General features: G+C 39.5%; 1 protein-coding gene across 4 annotated transcripts in view; it reads left to right on the forward strand.

Moving 5' to 3' along the window:
• Positions 1-21555, forward strand: part of cep43 (centrosomal protein 43) — a 93680-nt gene that overhangs the window by 5932 nt on the left and 66193 nt on the right. For all 4 annotated transcript variants that reach the window (XM_079526932.1, XM_079526931.1, XM_079526933.1 and 1 more), the window contains exons 4-6: positions 2206-2294; positions 7592-7714; positions 9898-9924. In XM_079526932.1, the coding sequence (XP_079383058.1) occupies positions 2206-2294; positions 7592-7714; positions 9898-9924 (239 nt within the window). The remainder of the gene's footprint in view (positions 1-2205; positions 2295-7591; positions 7715-9897; positions 9925-21555) is intronic.

Below are 21555 nucleotides of genomic sequence, written 5' to 3' on the forward strand. Positions count from 1 at the left end.
ACCCCTCCGTCCGCTACATAAGGACCCCTCCGTCCGCTACATAAGGACCCCTCCGTCCGCTACATAAGGTCCCCTCCGTCCGCTACATAAGGACCCCTCCGTCCGCTACATAAGGTCCCCTCCGTCCGCTACATAAGGACCCCTCCGTCCGCTACATAAGGACCCCTCCGTCCGCTACATAAGGACCCCTCCGTCCGCTACATAAGGACCCCTCCGTCCGCTACATAAGGACCCCTCCGTCCGCTACATAAGGACCCCTCCGTCCGCTACATAAGGACCCCTCCGTCCGCTACATAAGGACCCCTCCGTCCGCTACATAAGGACCCCTCCGTCCGCTACATAAGGACCCCTCCGTCCGCTACATAAGGACCCCTCCGTCCGCTACATAAGGACCCCTCCGTCCGCTACATAAGGACCCCTCCGTCCGCTACATAAGGACCCCTCCGTCCGCTTGGTGTCGGGGGCTAATCAATAACGACCCGCTGACCCTTGCATGTTGATTGGTCTGTAATAGTAATAATAATATATACGATTTATATAGCGCTTTTCTGGGTACCCAAAGTCGCTTTACAGAACAGAAGTACAGACATGTTTTATTAGAAAAACTAGTTCAAAGGTTTAAAAGGGGTATGTAGGGAAAGCCAGTTTGAAAAGGTGCCCATACCCGAGGCGGGGTTGGCGAAAGGGCCTTTCTGTGTGGAGTTTGCATGTTCTCCCCGTGTCCCCTAGGGTAGGTACCCTCACATGTTCTCCCCGTGTCCCCTAGGGTAGGTACCCTCACATGTTCTCCCCGTGTCCCCTAGGGTAGGGTACCCTCACATGTTCTCCCTGTGTCCCCTAGGGTAGGTACCCTCACATGTTCTCCCCGTGTCCCCTAGGGTAGGTACCCTCACATGTTCTCCCCGTGTCCCCTAGGGTAGGTACCCTCACATGTTCTCCCTGTGTCCCCTAGGGTAGGTACCCTCACATGTTCTCCCCGTGTCCCCTAGGGTAGGTACCCTCACATGTTCTCCCCGTGTCCCCTAGGGTAGGTACCCTCACATGTAGGGTAGGTACCCTCACATGTTCTCCCCGTGTCCCCTAGGGTAGGTACCCTCACATGTTCTCCCCGTGTCCCCTAGGGTAGGTACCCTCACATGTTCTCCCCGTGTCCCCTAGGGTAGGTACCCTCACATGTTCTCCCCGTGTCCCCTAGGGTAGGTACCCTCACATGTTCTCCCTGTGTCCCCTAGGGTAGGTACCCTCACATGTTCTCCCCGTGTCCCCTAGGGTAGGTACCCTCACATGTTCTCCCCGTGTCCCCTAGGGTAGGTACCCTCACAAAAAACATGCAGTAATCCTGGTCTCTAAACTGCCTCCCCCTGGCCAGCCGGGGCGCCTGATGGAGGGGAAAGGAACTGGTTGGAATAACGTGTTCCTTTCACGCGCTACGTCCAACCAGGGAAACTCCCCCTGTCAGGTGTAAAGGAGCAACTTGGACACTCAGGCATGAAGGAAGCATGAGTTCAAGTCCGTTGCTATCCCCATGTCCCCCATGTATGGGGACTAGGTTGGCGGAGGGTGTGTAGAGCCCAGGATCACATTAGATAATTGACACAGGGGTGAAAAATGGGTTACACAATCGTGGGATAAAAATTATATATATAAAAAATAAAGAAAAGGTGGGTTTTGAGTGTGCTTTTGAACATTTCGAAGGTGGGGGCAGATCTGATGTGAGTTGGGAGTCCCTGCGAAGGCCCTGTCTCCCCAAGTTCGTTTGTTGGACTTGTGGGGTTCCAGTTGGTTGGCAGTGCTTGACCTGAGGGAGCGAGAGGGGACATGGCGGTGGATGAGTTCAGATAGGTAGAGGGGGGCCTGGTTGTTGAGGGTTTTGTAGGTGATGGTGAGTATTTTTAAATCAATTCTGGACTTGACTGTAGGCCTGTAGGCCCGTCCCAATTATTACACAATTGTCTAATCGCGATAATTTTGCATAATCGGCGTAATCGATTCCATGTTGAAAAATGTATATATATTTTCAAAAATTAAAAAAAAAAGGTTGGAAACAGCCGATCTACAAAGCGCACAACTCGTCACTATGCGACGCGTTATTGACTTGTTTTAAACTATAAAGTTATTCAATATGTCAAATAAAATGTCATAATCGTGGCAGCTTTATTTTATTTTATTTTTGTAACTTTATTTGATATGTGTTGTTCCCTGCAGGTCGTGTGGTAGCCAGTCTGGTGATAGACTTTCTCCAGGTGTTCAACTTGGACTTCACCCTGGCTGTGTTCCAACCAGAGATCAACTCTGTGAGTACAGTATGAATGAACCAGCAGCCCTACAGGGACTCACTGAGTACAGTATGAGTACAGTATGAATGAACCAGCAGCCCTACAGGGACTCACTGAGTACAGTATGAGTACAGTATGAATGAACCAGCAGCCCTACAGGGACTCACTGAGTACAGTATGAGTACAGTATGAATGAACCAGCAGCCCTACAGGGACTCACTGAGTACAGTATGAGTACAGTATGAATGAACCAGCAGTCCTACAGGGACTCACTGAGTACAGTATGAGTACAGTATGAATGAACCAGCAGCCCTACAGGGACTCACTGAGTACAGTATGAATGAACCAGCAGCCCTACAGGGACTCACTGAGTACAGTATGAGTACAGTATGAATGAACCAGCAGTCCTACAGGGACTCACTGAGTACAGTATGAGTACAGTATGAATGAACCAGCAGCCCTACAGGGACTCACTGAGTACAGTATGAGTACAGTATGAATGAACCAGCAGCCCTACAGGGACTCACTGAGTACAGTATGAGTACAGTATGAATGAACCAGCAGCCCTACAGGGACTCACTGAGTACAGTATGAATGAACCAGCAGTCCTACAGGGACTCACTGAGTACAGTATGAATGAACCAGCAGCCCTACAGGGACTCACTGAGTACAGTATGAGTACAGTATGAATGAACCAGCAGCCCTACAGGGACTCACTGAGTACAGTATGAGTACAGTATGAATGAACCAGCAGCCCTACAGGGACTCACTGAGTACAGTATGAGTACAGTATGAATGAACCAGCAGCCCTACAGGGACTCACTGAGTACAGTATGAATGAACCAGCAGCCCTACAGGGACTCACTGAGTACAGTATGAGTACAGTATGAATGAACCAGCAGTCCTACAGGGACTCACTGAGTACAGTATGAGTACAGTATGAATGAACCAGCAGTCCTACAGGGACTCACTGAGTACAGTATGAATGAACCAGCAGCCCTACAGGGACTCACTGAGTACAGTATGAGTACAGTATGAATGAACCAGCAGTCCTACAGGGACTCACTGAGTACAGTATGAGTACAGTATGAATGAACCAGCAGCCCTACAGGGACTCACTGAGTACAGTATGAGTACAGTATGAATGAACCAGCAGCCCTACAGGGACTCACTGAGTACAGTATGAGTACAGTATGAATGAACCAGCAGCCCTACAGGGACTCACTGAGTACAGTATGAATGAACCAGCAGCCCTACAGGGACTCACTGAGTACAGTATGAGTACAGTATGAATGAACCAGCAGCCCTACAGGGACTCACTGAGTACAGTATGAATGAACCAGCAGCCCTACAGGGACTCACTGAGTACAGTATGAGTACAGTATGAATGAACCAGCAGCCCTACAGGGACTCACTGAGTACAGTATGAATGAACCAGCAGCCCTACAGGGACTCACTGAGTACAGTATGAGTACAGTATGAATGAACCAGCAGCCCTACACGGACTCACTGAGTACAGTATGAGTACAGTATGAATGAACCAGCAGCCCTACAGGGACTCACTGAGTACAGTATGAGTACAGTATGAATGAACCAGCAGCCCTACAGGGACTCACTGAGTACAGTATGAATGAACCAGCAGTCCTACAGGGACTCACTGAGTACAGTATGAGTACAGTATGAATGAACCAGCGGCTCTACAGGGACTCACTGAGTACAGTATGAGTACAGTATGAATGAACCAGCAGCCCTACAGGGACTCACTGAGTACAGTATGAGTACAGTATGAATGAACCAGCGGCTCTACAGGGACTCACTGAGTACAGTATGAATGAACCAGCAGCCCTACAGGGACTCACTGAGTACAGTATGAATGAACCAGCAGTCCTACAGGGACTCACTGAGTACAGTATGAGTACAGTATGAATGAACCAGCAGTCCTACAGGGACTCACTGAGTACAGTATGAGTACAGTATGAATGAACCAGCAGCCCTACAGGGACTCACTGAGTACAGTATGAGTACAGTATGAATGAACCAGCAGCCCTACAGGGACTCACTGAGTACAGTATGAGTACAGTATGAATGAACCAGCAGCCCTACAGGGACTCACTGAGTACAGTATGAGTACAGTATGAATGAACCAGCGGCTCTACAGGGACTCACTGAGTACAGAATGAGTACAGTATGAATGAACCAGCGGCTCTACAGGGACTCACTGAGTACAGTATGAGTACAGTATGAATGAACCAGCAGTCCTACAGGGACTCACTGAGTACAGTATGAGTACAGTATGAATGAACCAGCAGCCCTACAGGGACTCACTGAGTACAGTATGAATGAACCAGCAGCCCTACAGGGACTCACTGAGTACAGTATGAGTACAGTATGAATGAACCAGCAGTCCTACAGGGACTCACTGAGTACAGTATGAGTACAGTATGAATGAACCAGCAGCCCTACAGGGACTCACTGAGTACAGTATGAGTACAGTATGAATGAACCAGCAGCCCTACAGGGACTCACTGAGTACAGTATGAGTACAGTATGAATGAACCAGCAGCCCTACAGGGACTCACTGAGTACAGTATGAATGAACCAGCAGTCCTACAGGGACTCACTGAGTACAGTATGAATGAACCAGCAGCCCTACAGGGACTCACTGAGTACAGTATGAGTACAGTATGAATGAACCAGCAGCCCTACAGGGACTCACTGAGTACAGTATGAGTACAGTATGAATGAACCAGCAGCCCTACAGGGACTCACTGAGTACAGTATGAGTACAGTATGAATGAACCAGCAGCCCTACAGGGACTCACTGAGTACAGTATGAATGAACCAGCAGCCCTACAGGGACTCACTGAGTACAGTATGAGTACAGTATGAATGAACCAGCAGTCCTACAGGGACTCACTGAGTACAGTATGAGTACAGTATGAATGAACCAGCAGTCCTACAGGGACTCACTGAGTACAGTATGAATGAACCAGCAGCCCTACAGGGACTCACTGAGTACAGTATGAGTACAGTATGAATGAACCAGCAGTCCTACAGGGACTCACTGAGTACAGTATGAGTACAGTATGAATGAACCAGCAGCCCTACAGGGACTCACTGAGTACAGTATGAGTACAGTATGAATGAACCAGCAGCCCTACAGGGACTCACTGAGTACAGTATGAGTACAGTATGAATGAACCAGCAGCCCTACAGGGACTCACTGAGTACAGTATGAATGAACCAGCAGCCCTACAGGGACTCACTGAGTACAGTATGAGTACAGTATGAATGAACCAGCAGCCCTACAGGGACTCACTGAGTACAGTATGAATGAACCAGCAGCCCTACAGGGACTCACTGAGTACAGTATGAGTACAGTATGAATGAACCAGCAGCCCTACAGGGACTCACTGAGTACAGTATGAATGAACCAGCAGCCCTACAGGGACTCACTGAGTACAGTATGAGTACAGTATGAATGAACCAGCAGCCCTACACGGACTCACTGAGTACAGTATGAGTACAGTATGAATGAACCAGCAGCCCTACAGGGACTCACTGAGTACAGTATGAGTACAGTATGAATGAACCAGCAGCCCTACAGGGACTCACTGAGTACAGTATGAATGAACCAGCAGTCCTACAGGGACTCACTGAGTACAGTATGAGTACAGTATGAATGAACCAGCGGCTCTACAGGGACTCACTGAGTACAGTATGAGTACAGTATGAATGAACCAGCAGCCCTACAGGGACTCACTGAGTACAGTATGAGTACAGTATGAATGAACCAGCGGCTCTACAGGGACTCACTGAGTACAGTATGAATGAACCAGCAGCCCTACAGGGACTCACTGAGTACAGTATGAATGAACCAGCAGTCCTACAGGGACTCACTGAGTACAGTATGAGTACAGTATGAATGAACCAGCAGTCCTACAGGGACTCACTGAGTACAGTATGAGTACAGTATGAATGAACCAGCAGCCCTACAGGGACTCACTGAGTACAGTATGAGTACAGTATGAATGAACCAGCAGCCCTACAGGGACTCACTGAGTACAGTATGAGTACAGTATGAATGAACCAGCAGCCCTACAGGGACTCACTGAGTACAGTATGAGTACAGTATGAATGAACCAGCGGCTCTACAGGGACTCACTGAGTACAGAATGAGTACAGTATGAATGAACCAGCGGCTCTACAGGGACTCACTGAGTACAGTATGAGTACAGTATGAATGAACCAGCAGCCCTACAGGGACTCACTGAGTACAGTATGAATGAACCAGCAGCCCTACAGGGACTCACTGAGTACAGTATGAGTACAGTATGTATGAACCAGCAGCCCTACAGGGACTCACTGAGTACAGTATGAGTACAGTATGAATGAACCAGCAGCCCTACAGGGACTCACTGAGTACAGTATGAGTACAGTATGAATGAACCAGCAGCCCTACAGGGACTCACTGAGTACAGTATGAGTACAGTATGAATGAACCAGCAGCCCTACAGGGACTCACTGAGTACAGTATGAGTACAGTATGAATGAACCAGCAGCCCTACAGGGACTCACTGAGTACAGTATGAGTACAGTATGAATGAACCAGCGGCTCTACAGGGACTCACTGAGTACAGTATGAGTACAGTATGAATGAACCAGCAGCCCTACAGGGACTCACTGAGTACAGTATGAGTACAGTATGAATGAACCAGCAGCCCTACAGGGACTCACTGAGTACAGTATGAGTACAGTATGAATGAACCAGCAGTCCTACAGGGACTCACTGAGTACAGTATGAATGAACCAGCCAACAGTTTGACTCCATAAAACGCGTTACCCGCTATTTAATCAAATATTCTACGCCGAGATTGTTTTATTACCTTTAGAGCATACGCTGAAGTATTTGCAGTATTTTCGCCGAAAATCCGGCGAAAAATGGTCCGTCGGCATGTGATGATCATCAGTACCTGCGGCCATTACAATGCTGCTACAGGATCCGCCTCCACGAGGCATTGTAGTCCAAACAAACCCCCCGTCCACTTACATTGAGCTCAATTTCCCAGAAGCCCTAGCAGCCCAGATGATGACTTGATTTCCGGGTTTCGTCATCATAACGCGACGGCCTCGTCATCAGGTCCCGGATAAAATCCGCTGTTTCTTTTTAATTATTTTAAAACGGCGAATTAAACGCATTGAACAAATGTCGGGTATTGCGTTTTACGTGCGGTGGAACACTGGATTAAACAATATTAGCGGCCGTCAAACTGTTAATGTTTAATTGTTTATGACTGGCGTTTCTTTCCCTACAGGTAAATGGACTGGACAGCCGGACACAGGTGTGTGGTGAGCTGGGTATGGCTGAGACGGACGTGAACAGGAACTCCCCTCTGCTGCTGCACCTGGCCAAGTCAGCAAGACACCCGCGCACCGAGGTACTATACTGACTACAACTCCCACAATCCACCTGGACTGTGTGTTGGGCGGGAACCCCCCCTTCTAATACCCGACAAGTAAAAGCTTGTTCAAGAGTCTGGTATGTCTATTTCTCAATAGAAGAGCAGGGAGACAAAATGAAACCTCCCCGACTGCATAAGTACCATATATATATATATATATATATATATATATATATATATATATATATATATTTATATATAGCATACTCTATCGTACATTAACCCGTTTAGGCCTGACGTCGAAATAAAAATAAGTCTTCTGAAAGAATATATATTCAAAGATTGTGCCGCATTTTTACGATTTTTCAAAAATAGCAGACCTACAAGCTCGTAGCGTGCCACTCGGTGCCGCGCTATGAGCTTGTAGATCTGCTATTTTTTCAATAGCTAAAGTATAACATAATTAAAGTAGTTAAAACACCAAAGGGGGTTCCCGCCCAGAATGGGTTAACCCGTTTTGGGCGGGAACCCCTTTTTGGTGTTTTTCAGACACATTTTCAGATGGGGGGTCGGCGGCCAATTACACATCATTTTTGGGGTTCTTGACATGAAATATTGAGAACAACTGATATAGAAACATGAGGTTTTTCAGAAATTAAATGCATTACATTTTTTTTTTTTTAAATTTCGACGTCGGGCCTAAATGGATTAATGGAAGTATTCCATAAGTGACGCGCGCGCGCGCGCGCGCACACACACACACACACACACACACACACACACACACACACACACACACACACACACACACACACACACACACACACACACACACACACACACACACCTTTTTAATGTTCCATTTCTCTAACCATACTTTCTGCTAGGGATGCACCAAAAGGGAAATTCTTGGCCGAAACCGAATACCGAATATAGGAAACAGTTGGCCGAAAACCGAATACCCGAATATGATTAATATAAATATCCTTTTTTCCTACCATTGCTGTCATGGCCGTACCTTAAAGCTACCTGATTTATGGCAAAATAAATGGTTATGGCAAAACTTTACTTAAATAATAATCACTTATGTGTCCATAAAACATTTATTCAGCTCTTTTGATTGCATTAATTTGCATACACTATTCGGTGATATATTTTCTGCCTATTCGGGCCGAAACCTAATAGGCCGAAAATGCATTTTTAGCCATTTTTGCAGAATATTTTCTGCGGCCGAATATTGGGTACATCACTACTTTCTGCTCATCTGAGGTCAGATTGTGTAAATGTAATTATATATTTCTGCTCATCTGAGGTCAGATTGTGTAAATGTAATTATATATTTCTGCTCATCTGAGGTCAGATTGTGTAAATGTAATTATATATTTCTGCTCATCTGAGGTCAGATTGTGTAAATGTAATTATATATTTCTGCTCATCTGAGGTCAGATTGTGTAAATGTAATTATATATTTCTGCTCATCTGAGGTCAGATTAAATGTAATTATATATTTCTGCTCATCTGAGGTCAGATTGTGTAAATGTAATTATATATTTCTGCTCATCTGAGGTCAGATTGTGTAAATGTAATTATATATTTCTGCTCATCTGAGGTCAGATTAAATGTAATTATATATTTCTGCTCATCTGAGGTCAGATTGTGTAAATGTAATTATATATTTCTGCTCATCTGAGGTCAGATTGTGTAAATGTAATTATATATTTCTGCTCATCTGAGGTCAGATTGTGTAAATGTAATTATATATTTCTGCTCATCTGAGGTCAGATTGTGTAAATATAATTATATATTTCTGCTCATCTGAGGTCAGATTAAATGTAATTATATATTTCTGCTCATCTGAGGTCAGATTGTGTAAATGTAATTATATATTTCTGCTCATCTGAGGTCAGATTGTGTAAATGTAATTATATATTTCTGCTCATCTGAGGTCAGATTAAATGTAATGATATATTTCTGCTCATCTGAGGTCAGATTGTGTAAATGTAATGATATATTTCTGCTCATCTGAGGTCAGATTAAATGTAATGATATATTTCTGCTCATCTGAGGTCAGATTGTGTAAATGTAATGATATATTTCTGCTCATCTGAGGTCAGATTAAATGTAATGATATATTTCTGCTCATCTGAGGTCAGATTACATGTAATGATATATTTCTTCCCTCTCTCATGCACCCCGTCCTGCTGTTCTGTTGTTACCAGGGAGACAAAACTACAAACATTCCAAAGGTAATCTGGCCTTTTTTCTTCTTTTTTTTTTTTTTTTTGATATTATGCATTTTAAAACATATATATATTTCAGTTATTTGTCTTATCTGTATATTATTAACCCATTTTGGGCGGGAACTAGGCATGCCGCGGTTTACCGAATTTCGGTAATACCGCCGCGACAGGAACAGCCACGGTGTTGATACCGTGAGATTTCCGAGCTTACGGTATTTTAATACAGCGTTGGTGGGCGGCGCATGCTGCGCGCATGCAGTGCAACTCCACTCGCAGACTAAGGCAAAACATTTATTTTCACCACACAGCTGCAGTAGATTGAAAAGTTGCTTCCTACCTTTGAGTTAGTGTTGCTGAAAGACACCCAGATCCAATTGTATATTATTCCATATTTCCACATGTACTAAACTAAAAGTGTGAACTGTCAACACGGAGCAGTTGTGAGCATGTGCAGATCGCACTACCTCTGCTCCAGCGTGCAGGGTACAAAACGGCCATTAGGGGGAGCCATAGTACCGTGAAATACAGTGGGGAATAGCAAAATCTCATACCCCTTTTGGTGTTAGCATTATGATATGCTTTAGCTATTGAAAAATAGCAGATCTACAAGCTCGTAGCGCGCCACCGAGTGGCGCGCTACGAGCTTGTAGGTCTGCTATTTTTGAAAAATCAAATAACCACTGCACTGACATAGAAACATAGCTTTTTCAGAAAACTGTCAGGATGTAGAAGACATTTATAGAATCTGATCTCAGGTCAGAATGGGTTCAATATTAACCCATTTAGGCCTGATGACGAAAATGTCCTGAACGTTTTCTGAAAAACCATCATATCAGTGGTGCTCAATATTTCATGTCAAGGACCCTGAAGATTATATGTAATAAGCCTCCGCCCCCCCATCTGAAAATATGTTGTTCCAGGGAAAAAAAAAGGCTTCCAAATCTTCAACAGTTTTCTGACAAGCCTATATGTTTCTGTCAGTGGTGCTCAACCTTTTGTGCCTGGAGACGCAGCAGGCCAAACGCACGCGCACCAAGGCCCGCTCCGCTCCATCTAGCCTCGGTCCCAGGCTTACTTATCTTCAAGCGCTTATCCGTAGTCTGGTCGCGGGGGCAACAGCTCCACCAGAGAGCTCCAGACATTCCTCTCCAGAGCAACATTAGTGACTTCCTCCTGGGGGATCCTGAGACGTTCCAAGGCCAGTGAGTCCATGTGTTTCCTCCAACTGCGCCTTGGTCTGCCCCGGGGTTCTCCTCCCAGTGGGACGTGCGTCGAGGACCTCCCTAGGGAGGCGCCCGAGAGGCATCCTAACCAGATGCCCCGGGGTTCTCCTCCCAGTGGGACGTGCGTCGAGGACCTCCCTAGGGAGGCGCCCGAGAGGCATCCTAACCAGATGCCCGAAGAAAAGCCTGGTCACAACGTATAAGGCAGAGAAGCTATCGGCGGACGTATCGTCCGGAACATCCGCCAGATGTATTTCCCCCGGATACGATATTTTCCCGACCAATCACAACACTTGTTTCATTCGCGGAGAACGTAAGCTGATTTGTAAAGCATCAACGTAATTTCCTTGGGCGATACTTCCGCTAAAATCCCGCAACTTCCGCCCAAACAAATGATAGCCTCTACAGCGTAGGTCTTGCCCAGGGTGCGCTCGATCCTGATTGGAGGAGGTTTATTTTTTATTTTTTTACATAATAGGTAGTTAAACAACTAGTCGACTAGTAAACTAGGCAACTAGTCAACTAGTAAAAATGACTAGAAGTGAATGCCCTAGACAGTACTTAGTTTAGACAGTACTTAGTTTAGACAGTACTTAGTACTTAGTTTAGACAGTACTTAGTTTAGACAGTACTTAGTTTAGACAGTTCTTAGTTAAGACAGTACTTAGTTTAGACAGTACTTAGTTTAGACAGTACTTAGTTTAGACAGTACTTAGTTTAGACGGTACTTAGTTTAGACGGTACTTAGTTAAGACGGTACTTAGTTAAGACGGTACTTAGTTAAGACGGTACTTAGTTTAGACAGTACTTAGTTTAGACAGTACTTAGTTTAGACAGTACTTAGTTAAGACAGTACTTAGTTTAGACAGTACTTAGTTTAGTTAAGACAGTACTTAGTTTAGACAGTACTTAGTTTAGTTAAGACAGTACTTAGTTTAGACAGTACTTAGTTAAGACAGTACTTAGTTTAGACAGTACTTAGTTTAGACAGTACTTAGTTTAGACAGTACTTAGTTTAGTTAAGACAGTACTTAGTTTAGACAGTACTTAGTTTAGACAGTACGTAGTTAAGACAGTACTTAGTTTAGACAGTACTTAGTTTAGACAGTACTTAGTTAAGACAGTACTTAGTTAAGACAGTACTTAGTTTAGACAGTACTTAGTTAAGACAGTACTAGTTTAGACAGTACTTAGTTTAGTTAAGACAGTACTTAGTTTAGTTAAGACAGTACTTCGTTTAGACAGTACTTAGTTTAGACAGTACTTAGTTAAGACAGTACTTAGTTTAGACAGTACTTAGTTTAGACAGTACTTAGTTTAGACAGTACTTAGTTTAGTTAAGACAGTACTTAGTTTAGTTAAGACAGTACTTAGTTAAGACAGTACTTAGTTAAGACAGTACTTAGTTTAGACAGTACTTAGTTTAGACAGTACTTAGTTTAGACAGTACTTAGTTAAGACAGTACTTAGTTTAGACAGTACTTAGTTTAGTTAAGACAGTACTTAGTTTAGACAGTACTTAGTTTAGTTAAGACAGTACTTAGTTTAGACAGTACTTAGTTTAGACAGTACTTAGTTAAGACAGTACTTAGTTTAGACAGTACTTAGTTTAGTTAAGACAGTACTTAGTTTAGACAGTACTTAGTTTAGTTAGGACAGTACTTAGTTTAGACAGTACTTAGTTAAGACAGTACTTAGTTTAGACAGTACTTAGTTTAGACAGTACTTAGTTAAGACAGTACTTAGTTAAGACAGTACTTAGTTTAGACAGTACTTAGTTTAGACAGTACTTAGTTAAGACAGTACTTAGTTTAGACAGTACTTAGTTTAGACAGTACTTAGTTTAGTTAAGACAGTACTTAGTTTAGTTAAGACAGTACTTAGTTTAGACAGTACTTAGTTTAGACAGTACTTAGTTAAGACAGTACTTAGTTAAGACAGTACTTAGTTTAGTTAAGACAGTACTTAGTTTAGACAGTACTTAGTTAACACAGTACTTAGTTAAGACAGTACTTAGTTTAGACAGTACTTAGTTTAGACAGTACTTAGTTTAGACAGTACTTAGTTTAGTTAAGACAGTACTTAGTTTAGTTAAGACAGTACTTAGTTTAGTTAAGACAGTACTTAGTTTAGACAGTACTTAGTTAACACAGTACTTAGTTAAGACAGTACTTAGTTTAGACAGTACTTAGTTTAGACAGTACTTAGTTTAGTTAAGACAGTACTTAGTTTAGTTAAGACAGTACTTAGTTAAGACAGTACTTAGTTAAGACAGTACTTAGTTTAGACGGTACTTAGTTAAGACGGTACTTAGTTTAGACGGTACTTAGTTAAGACAGTACTTAGTTTAGACAGTACTTAGTTTAGACAGTACTTAGTTTAGACAGTACTTAGTTTAGTTAAGACAGTACTTAGTTAAGACAGTACTTAGTTTAGACAGTACTTAGTTTAGACAGTACTTAGTTTAGTTAAGACAGTACTTAGTTTAGTTAAGACAGTACTTAGTTTAGACAGTACTTAGTTAAGACAGTACTTAGTTTAGACAGTACTTAGTTTAGACAGTACTTAGTTTAGTTAAGACAGTACTTAGTTTAGTTTAGACAGTACTTAGTTTAGTTTAGACAGTACTTAGTTTAGACAGTACTTAGTTAAGACAGTACTTAGTTTAGACAGTACTTAGTTTAGACAGTACTTAGTTTAGACAGTACTTAGTTTATTTAAGACAGTACTTAGTTTAGTTAAGACAGTACTTAGTTAAGACAGTACTTAGTTTAGACAGTACTTAGTTAAGACAGTACTTAGTTAAGACAGTACTTAGTTTAGACAGTACTTAGTTTAGTTTAGACAGTACTTAGTTTAGTTAAGACAGTACTTAGTTTAGTTAAGACGGTACTTAGTTTAGACAGTACTTAGTTAAGACAGTACTTAGTTAAGACAGTACTTAGTTTAGACAGTACTTAGTTTAGACGGTACTTAGTTTAGACGGTACTTCGTTTAGACAGTACTTAGTTTAGACAGTACTTAGTTTAGTTAAGACAGTACTTAGTTTAGTTAAGACAGTACTTAGTTTAGACAGTACTTAGTTTAGACAGTACTTAGTTTAGACAGTACTTAGTTTAGTTAAGACGGTACTTAGTTTAGACAGTACTTAGTTAAGACAGTACTTAGTTTAGACAGTACTTAGTTTAGACAGTACTTAGTTTAGACGGTACTTAGTTTAGACGGTACTTCGTTTAGACAGTACTTAGTTTAGACAGTACTTAGTTTAGACAGTACTTAGTTTAGACAGTACTTAGTTTAGTTTAGACAGTACTTAGTTTAGTTAAGACAGTACTTAGTTAAGACAGTACTTAGTTTAGACAGTACTTAGTTTAGACAGTACTTAGTTTAGACAGTACTTAGTTTAGACAGTACTTAGTTTAGACAGTACTTAGTTTAGTTAAGACAGTACTTAGTTTAGTTAAGACAGTACTTAGTTAAGACAGTACTTAGTTTAGACAGTACTTAGTTAAGACAGTACTTAGTTAAGACAGTACTTAGTTTAGACAGTACTTAGTTTAGACGGTACTTAGTTTAGACAGTACTTAGTTTAGACGGTACTTAGTTTAGACGGTACTTAGTTTAGACGGTACTTAGTTTAGACAGTACTTAGTTTAGACGGTACTTCGTTTAGACGGTACTTAGTTAAGACGGTACTTAGTTTAGACGGTACTTAGTTTAGACGGTACTTAGTTTAGACGGTACTTCGTTTAGACGGTACTTAGTTAAGACGGTACTTAGTTTAGACGGTACTTAGTTTAGACGGTACTTAGTTTAGACGGTACTTAGTTTAGACGGTACTTAGTTTAGACGGTACTTAGTTTAGACGGTACTTAGTTAAGACGGTACTTAGTTAAGACGGTACTTAGTTTAGACGGTACTTAGTTTAGACGGTACTTAGTTAAGATGGTACTTAGTTTAGACGGTACTTAGTTAAGACGGTACTTAGTTTAGACAGTACTTAGTTTAGACAGTACTTAGTTTAGACAGTACTTAGTTTAGACAGTACTTAGTTAAGACAGTACTTAGTTTAGACAGTACTTAGTTTAGTTAAGACAGTATTTAGTTTAGTTAAGACAGTACTTAGTTTAGACAGTACTTAGTTTAGACAGTACTTAGTTTAGACGGTACTTAGTTTAGACGGTACTTAGTTTAGACAGTACTTAGTTTAGACGGTACTTAGTTAAGATGGTACTTAGTTTAGACGGTACTTAGTTAAGACAGTACTTAGTTTAGACAGTACTTAGTTTAGACAGTACTTAGTTTAGACAGTACTTAGTTTAGACAGTACTTAGTTAAGACAGTACTTAGTTTAGACAGTACTTAGTTTAGTTAAGACAGTATTTAGTTTAGTTAAGACAGTACTTAGTTTAGACGGTACTTAGTTTAGACAGTACTTAGTTTAGACGGTACTTAGTTTAGACGGTACTTAGTTTAGACGGTACTTAGTTTAGACGGTACTTAGTTTAGACGGTACTTAGTTTAGACGGTACTTAGTTTAGACGGTACTTAGTTTAGACGGTACTTAGTTTAGACGGTACTTAGTTTAGACGGTACTTAGTTTAGACGGTACTTAGTTTAGACGGTACTTAGTTAAGACGGTACTTAGTTAAGACGGTACTTAGTTAAGACGGTACTTGGTTTAGACAGTACTAGTTTAGACAGTACTTAGTTTAGTTAAGACAGTACTTAGTTTAGTTAAGACAGTACTTCGTTTAGACAGTACTTAGTTTAGACAGTACTTAGTTAAGACAGTACTTAGTTTAGACAGTACTTAGTTTAGACAGTACTTAGTTTAGACAGTACTTAGTTTAGTTAAGACAGTACTTAGTTTAGTTAAGACAGTACTTAGTTAAGACAGTACTTAGTTAAGACAGTACTTAGTTTAGACAGTACTTAGTTTAGACAGTACTTAGTTTAGACAGTACTTAGTTAAGACAGTACTTAGTTTAGACAGTACTTAGTTTAGTTAAGACAGTACTTAGTTTAGACAGTACTTAGTTTAGTTAAGACAGTACTTAGTTTAGACAGTACTTAGTTTAGACAGTACTTAGTTAAGACAGTACTTAGTTTAGACAGTACTTAGTTTAGTTAAGACAGTACTTAGTTTAGACAGTACTTAGTTTAGTTAGGACAGTACTTAGTTTAGACAGTACTTAGTTAAGACAGTACTTAGTTTAGACAGTACTTAGTTTAGACAGTACTTAGTTTAGACAGTACTTAGTTAAGACAGTACTTAGTTAAGACAGTACTTAGTTTAGACAGTACTTAGTTTAGACAGTACTTAGTTAAGACAGTACTTAGTTTAGACAGTACTTAGTTTAGTTTAGACAGTACTTAGTTTAGTTAAGACAGTACTTAGTTTAGTTAAGACGGTACTTAGTTTAGACAGTACTTAGTTAAGACAGTACTTAGTTAAGACAGTACTTAGTTTAGACAGTACTTAGTTTAGACGGTACTTAGTTTAGACGGTACTTCGTTTAGACAGTACTTAGTTTAGACAGTACTTAGTTTAGTTAAGACAGTACTTAGTTTAGTTAAGACAGTACTTAGTTTAGACAGTACTTAGTTTAGACAGTACTTAGTTTAGACAGTACTTAGTTTAGTTAAGACGGTACTTAGTTTAGACAGTACTTAGTTAAGACAGTACTTAGTTTAGACAGTACTTAGTTTAGACAGTACTTAGTTTATTTAAGACAGTACTTAGTTTAGTTAAGACAGTACTTAGTTAAGACAGTACTTAGTTTAGACAGTACTTAGTTTAGACAGTACTTAGTTAAGACAGTACTTAGTTTAGACAGTACTTAGTTTAGTTTAGACAGTACTTAGTTTAGTTAAGACAGTACTTAGTTTAGTTAAGACGGTACTTAGTTTAGACAGTACTTAGTTAAGACAGTACTTAGTTAAGACAGTACTTAGTTTAGACAGTACTTAGTTTAGACGGTACTTAGTTTAGACGGTACTTCGTTTAGACAGTACTTAGTTTAGACAGTACTTAGTTTAGTTAAGACAGTACTTAGTTTAGTTAAGACAGTACTTAGTTTAGACAGTACTTAGTTTAGACAGTACTTAGTTTAGACAGTACTTAGTTTAGTTAAGACGGTACTTAGTTTAGACAGTACTTAGTTAAGACAGTACTTAGTTTAGACAGTACTTAGTTTAGACAGTACTTAGTTTAGACGGTACTTAGTTTAGACGGTACTTCGTTTAGACAGTACTTAGTTTAGACAGTACTTAGTTTAGACAGTACTTAGTTTAGACAGTACTTAGTTTAGTTTAGACAGTACTTAGTTTAGTTAAGACAGTACTTAGTTAAGACAGTACTTAGTTTAGACAGTACTTAGTTTAGACAGTACTTAGTTTAGACAGTACTTAGTTTAGACAGTACTTAGTTTAGACAGTACTTAGTTTAGTTAAGACAGTACTTAGTTTAGTTAAGACAGTACTTAGTTAAGACAGTACTTAGTTTAGACAGTACTTAGTTAAGACAGTACTTAGTTAAGACAGTACTTAGTTTAGACAGTACTTAGTTTAGACGGTACTTAGTTTAGACAGTACTTAGTTTAGACGGTACTTAGTTTAGACGGTACTTAGTTTAGACGGTACTTAGTTTAGACAGTACTTAGTTTAGACGGTACTTCGTTTAGACGGTACTTAGTTAAGACGGTACTTAGTTTAGACGGTACTTAGTTTAGACGGTACTTAGTTTAGACGGTACTTCGTTTAGACGGTACTTAGTTAAGACGGTACTTAGTTTAGACGGTACTTAGTTTAGACAGTACTTAGTTTAGACGGTACTTAGTTTAGACGGTACTTAGTTTAGACGGTACTTAGTTTAGACGGTACTTAGTTAAGACGGTACTTAGTTAAGACGGTACTTAGTTTAGACGGTACTTAGTTTAGACGGTACTTAGTTAAGATGGTACTTAGTTTAGACGGTACTTAGTTAAGACGGTACTTAGTTTAGACAGTACTTAGTTTAGACAGTACTTAGTTTAGACAGTACTTAGTTTAGACAGTACTTAGTTAAGACAGTACTTAGTTTAGACAGTACTTAGTTTAGTTAAGACAGTATTTAGTTTAGTTAAGACAGTACTTAGTTTAGACAGTACTTAGTTTAGACAGTACTTAGTTTAGACGGTACTTAGTTTAGACGGTACTTAGTTTAGACAGTACTTAGTTTAGACGGTACTTAGTTAAGATGGTACTTAGTTTAGACGGTACTTAGTTAAGACAGTACTTAGTTTAGACAGTACTTAGTTTAGACAGTACTTAGTTTAGACAGTACTTAGTTTAGACAGTACTTAGTTAAGACAGTACTTAGTTTAGACAGTACTTAGTTTAGTTAAGACAGTATTTAGTTTAGTTAAGACAGTACTTAGTTTAGACGGTACTTAGTTTAGACAGTACTTAGTTTAGACGGTACTTAGTTTAGACGGTACTTAGTTTAGACGGTACTTAGTTTAGACGGTACTTAGTTTAGACGGTACTTAGTTTAGACAGTACTTAGTTTAGACGGTACTTAGTTTAGACGGTACTTAGTTTAGACGGTACTTAGTTTAGACGGTACTTAGTTTAGACGGTACTTAGTTAAGACGGTACTTAGTTAAGACGGTACTTAGTTAAGACGGTACTTGGTTTAGACAGTACTAGTTTAGACAGTACTTAGTTTAGTTAAGACAGTACTTAGTTTAGTTAAGACAGTACTTCGTTTAGACAGTACTTAGTTTAGACAGTACTTAGTTAAGACAGTACTTAGTTTAGACAGTACTTAGTTTAGACAGTACTTAGTTTAGACAGTACTTAGTTTAGACAGTACTTAGTTAAGACAGTACTTAGTTTAGACAGTACTTAGTTTAGTTAAGACAGTACTTAGTTTAGACAGTACTTAGTTTAGTTAGGACAGTACTTAGTTTAGACAGTACTTAGTTAAGACAGTACTTAGTTTAGACAGTACTTAGTTTAGACAGTACTTAGTTTAGACAGTACTTAGTTAAGACAGTACTTAGTTAAGACAGTACTTAGTTTAGACAGTACTTAGTTTAGACAGTACTTAGTTAAGACAGTACTTAGTTTAGACAGTACTTAGTTTAGACAGTACTTAGTTTAGTTAAGACAGTACTTAGTTTAGTTAAGACAGTACTTAGTTTAGACAGTACTTAGTTTAGACAGTACTTAGTTAAGACAGTACTTAGTTAAGACAGTACTTAGTTTAGTTAAGACAGTACTTAGTTTAGACAGTACTTAGTTAACACAGTACTTAGTTAAGACAGTACTTAGTTTAGACAGTACTTAGTTTAGACAGTACTTAGTTTAGACAGTACTTAGTTTAGTTAAGACAGTACTTAGTTTAGTTAAGACAGTACTTAGTTTAGTTAAGACAGTACTTAGTTTAGACAGTACTTAGTTAACACAGTACTTAGTTAAGACAGTACTTAGTTTAGACAGTACTTAGTTTAGACAGTACTTAGTTTAGTTAAGACAGTACTTAGTTTAGTTAAGACAGTACTTAGTTAAGACAGTACTTAGTTAAGACAGTACTTAGTTTAGACGGTACTTAGTTAAGACGGTACTTAGTTTAGACGGTACTTAGTTAAGACAGTACTTAGTTTAGACAGTACTTAGTTTAGACAGTACTTAGTTTAGTTAAGACAGTACTTAGTTTAGTTAAGACAGTACTTAGTTTAGTTAAGACAGTACTTAGTTTAGACAGTACTTAGTTAACACAGTACTTAGTTAAGACAGTACTTAGTTTAGACAGTACTTAGTTTAGACAGTACTTAGTTTAGACAGTACTTAGTTTAGTTAAGACAGTACTTAGTTTAGTTAAGACAGTACTTAGTTTAGTTAAGACAGTACTTAGTTAAGACAGTACTTAGTTAAGACAGTACTTAGTTTAGACGGTACTTAGTTAAGACGGTACTTAGTTTAGACGGTACTTAGTTAAGACAGTACTTAGTTTAGACAGTACTTAGTTTAGACAGTACTTAGTTTAGACAGTACTTAGTTTAGACAGTACTTAGTTTAGACAAGACAGTACTTAGTTAAGACAGTACTTAGTTTAGACAGTACTTAGTTTAGACAGTACTTAGTTTAGTTAAGACAGTACTTAGTTTAGTTAAGACAGTACTTAGTTTAGACAGTACTTAGTTAAGACAGTACTTAGTTTAGACAGTACTTAGTTTAGACAGTACTTAGTTTAGTTAAGACAGTACTTAGTTTAGTTTAGACAGTACTTAGTTTAGTTTAGACAGTACTTAGTTTAGACAGTACTTAGTTTAGACAGTACTTAGTTTAGACAGTACTTAGTTTAGACAGTACTTAGTTTAGACAGTACTTAGTTTATTTAAGACAGTACTTAGTTTAGTTAAGACAGTACTTAGTTAAGACAGTACTTAGTTTAGACAGTACTTAGTTAAGACAGTACTTAGTTAAGACAGTACTTAGTTTAGACAGTACTTAGTTTAGTTTAGACAGTACTTAGTTTAGTTAAGACAGTACTTAGTTTAGTTAAGACGGTACTTAGTTTAGACAGTACTTAGTTAAGACAGTACTTAGTTAAGACAGTACTTAGTTAAGACAGTACTTAGTTTAGACAGTACTTAGTTTAGACGGTACTTAGTTTAGACGGTACTTCGTTTAGACAGTACTTAGTTTAGACAGTACTTAGTTTAGTTAAGACAGTACTTAGTTTAGTTAAGACAGTACTTAGTTTAGACAGTACTTAGTTTAGACAGTACTTAGTTTAGACAGTACTTAGTTTAGTTAAGACGGTACTTAGTTTAGACAGTACTTAGTTAAGACAGTACTTAGTTTAGACAGTACTTAGTTTAGACAGTACTTAGTTTAGACAGTACTTAGTTTAGACGGTACTTAGTTTAGACGGTACTTCGTTTAGACAGTACTTAGTTTAGACAGTACTTAGTTTAGACAGTACTTAGTTTAGACAGTACTTAGTTTAGTTTAGACAGTACTTAGTTTAGTTAAGACAGTACTTAGTTAAGACAGTACTTAGTTAAGACAGTACTTAGTTTAGACAGTACTTAGTTTAGACAGTACTTAGTTTAGACAGTACTTAGTTTAGTTAAGACAGTACTTAGTTTAGTTAAGACAGTACTTAGTTAAGACAGTACTTAGTTTAGACAGTACTTAGTTAAGACAGTACTTAGTTAAGACAGTACTTAGTTTAGACAGTACTTAGTTTAGTTTAGACGGTACTTAGTTTAGTTAAGACGGTACTTAGTTTAGACAGTACTTAGTTAAGACAGTACTTAGTTAAGACAGTACTTAGTTTAGACAGTACTTAGTTAAGACAGTACTTAGTTTAGACATTACTTAGTTAAGACAGTACTTGGTTTAGACAGTACTTAGTTTA

The sequence above is a fragment of the Electrona antarctica genome (assembly GCF_951216825.1).
Source record: "Electrona antarctica genome assembly, chromosome: 17".
Classification (NCBI taxonomy): domain Eukaryota; kingdom Metazoa; phylum Chordata; class Actinopteri; order Myctophiformes; family Myctophidae; genus Electrona; species Electrona antarctica.